This window comes from Asparagus officinalis, chromosome 5 (assembly GCF_001876935.1).
Source record: "Asparagus officinalis chromosome 5, Aspof.V1, whole genome shotgun sequence".
Taxonomy (NCBI): domain Eukaryota; kingdom Viridiplantae; phylum Streptophyta; class Magnoliopsida; order Asparagales; family Asparagaceae; genus Asparagus; species Asparagus officinalis.
Genome location: NC_033798.1, coordinates 57,814,071 through 57,816,445, shown reverse-complemented (window position 1 = coordinate 57,816,445; position 2,375 = coordinate 57,814,071). Strand labels below are relative to the sequence as shown.

The following is a 2,375-nucleotide window of genomic DNA, read 5'->3' as shown; positions in this document are numbered from 1 at the left end:
CACTTACTCTTAAAATTCTTAAAGAGGTACAAGGGGGCGGCTAGATCCCCCATAGTTCTATTCATGAGCATAGACCACCAATTGCTAATTTTTTTTAATTTTTAGAAGAGCCAAAATTTTCACTAAGGGGGTATATTCGCACTCGGGCCAATACTACAGGGGGTCTATTCGCCACAAATAGAACTACAGGCGTCTGTTCACAATTGCGTAATGCTACAGGGTGTCTATTCGCAATTAACTAAAGAAACTGTTAGATTTACAGTGGAGTTTGGTTCTTAAGATGTCTGGACAGACATCAGCATGTAGAATTCTATTTAAAGATAAAAAGTTAGATTTTTTTTTACTTTATTCAAAAATTATTTTTTTCTCTATGTTTTTTTTAGCTCCCAAGACCTGTGAATTTGAAGTGTAAACTCCATTATAGAATTAACTTTCATTAACTGTGATATGTGAGGGATTCTTTTGTTGAGCTTGTCAGATGAAGGGGGTTTCTTCTAGTTAAGAAGAACCATGCATTGGACAGTAACAAAAATTAATAACAATTTTGCAATAAAAGGGGTGGAAATAAGAAACAGTGAATCACACTTCAATGGCGATGTAAGAAAGCCTTGCTCAGACATAGCAGGCAGTCTATACAGATATCCCTTAAAGTAATAACCAAACTATTTACCTCATTTTAACCATATACCTTGTTTGAGACTCTCGATAAAAAACTAGTATAGTATGAATTTGTTTTTACTACCGAAACATGCCGTTGAACCATAAAGGATGCTCCTCTTTCTTGCAATATTAATAAATTTCTTTTTTCAAGTTTCCATTCCCATATACAAATATTATTAAAGTTTTTCAAGTTTAGATGATGCTTATTCTCATAGAACTCCAAATGCATGTGTCACAGTGAATTATAAAAGAGAATAGCTATCACCTGATCCCTTAGTTGGGCCTCTGTATCCATCTTCGACTTCCACCATAAAAGTCCAAGAAGAGTGGCAACTCCAATTGCCTGGGCTAGCCTCAGCTTGTCCAAATAGTCGCTGCACCTTTCTCTAAATGTTCTCTTTGATAATATTAAAAACTGCTCTTGCCAACTTATTGTCCAATCCTTTTTCACTTGAATTTCTACCTGCATTTGCTTTGAGTACGGTTTGACCAGTCCTTGGTGTTCCTGCTTTTCCTTGGGTTCGATCTCTGTCTTGTACTTTGATTTGAGAAGCTATAAGATGCCATTGCAAAACAATGTTAGTTGCAAATTTCAAAAAAATGGACAAATACACAAAATCCCCTGAGCCTTGGGAACTTACAAAGATTTTACACACACCCCTTTGAATTTTGAGAATTTTGAAGGATTTATCCAAAACCCCATGAACTTGAGAAATCGTAGAAAACCTCCCCTCAACTTTCATAATTACACTTAATCCAATCTATAAGAAATTCTCACAAAGAGGGCTAACAGGTAGGTAAATAGTACATAGTATTCTTTTTTTGTTAACCTTAGCCGGAAAGGTAGGGGTACAACTTTCCAAAAGTGCCACATGCAAAGCAACACTTAAAAGTAACTTTCTTTAATCATGATACTTAAATGAGAACTGCTCCAGAAGGTTTCCTTAAATTTATAAGGTTCGGGGGACTTTTTCTGAAATTTACCCTATAAAAAATGGGTAGAAATCATCAACTGACGACCTTGAATATATACATAGTTAATCACCTTAGTCACCTTCCCCTCCAGCTCCTGAAGGTCTGGTGAACCTCGCAAAGCTTCAGGAATGCTGATACCATTCACTTGCCCAGTGGCCAAATCTAACAAGAACTCTGCAGGGTTCATAGCTAGCTCAGGCACGAATCCCAAGGAGGAGAAATACTGCATAGAGTCTCTTGCCCTTCCATGGTAGATTGGAGAGCCATCAGATATAAGCAGGAGCTTATCAAACATGTAGAACATTCTGCTTGATGGCTGATGTATTGTGGTGATCACAGTCCTTCCTGCCTATAGTTCAACCAATACAGCAACAGTTAATACAACACCTAGTATTTGGAAATATGTAATTAGTTATTGACGTAGATTACAAAAATCCCCTTCATCCAGGTTTTCAACCAATAAACCCAATGCCCATGATCACTAATAAAACCATTAATTTTGCCATGGAGTTTGGCTCTCCAGACTTCTGCACAACCATCTGCATGCATATTAATGCTTAAGAGATTAAACTTTTACTTCATTTGGAACCCCACTTATTTTTTTTTCAGCCCCTAAAATACGTGGATTTTAAATTGCGTGTCTATCCATATGATCCTAGTGCAAATACCTGCAGATATCTGAAGAAAGAATCTCAGTTACAAACTTGACTATCACAAATGCGTGTGCATGACGTTTTTTT

The 2,375-nt window shown here is 36.8% G+C and overlaps 1 protein-coding gene across 1 annotated transcript in view; it reads right to left on the bottom strand.

Moving 5' to 3' along the window:
• The window catches only part of LOC109843434 (ABC transporter G family member 26), a 12,216-nt gene that overhangs the window by 4,721 nt on the left and 5,120 nt on the right, over positions 1–2,375 (bottom strand). The window contains exons 5-6 of the mRNA XM_020412367.1: positions 1,706–1,984; positions 926–1,213 (exon numbers count right to left, since the gene is read on the bottom strand). Coding sequence (XP_020267956.1) covers positions 926–1,213; positions 1,706–1,984 — 567 coding nt within the window. The remainder of the gene's footprint in view (positions 1–925; positions 1,214–1,705; positions 1,985–2,375) is intronic.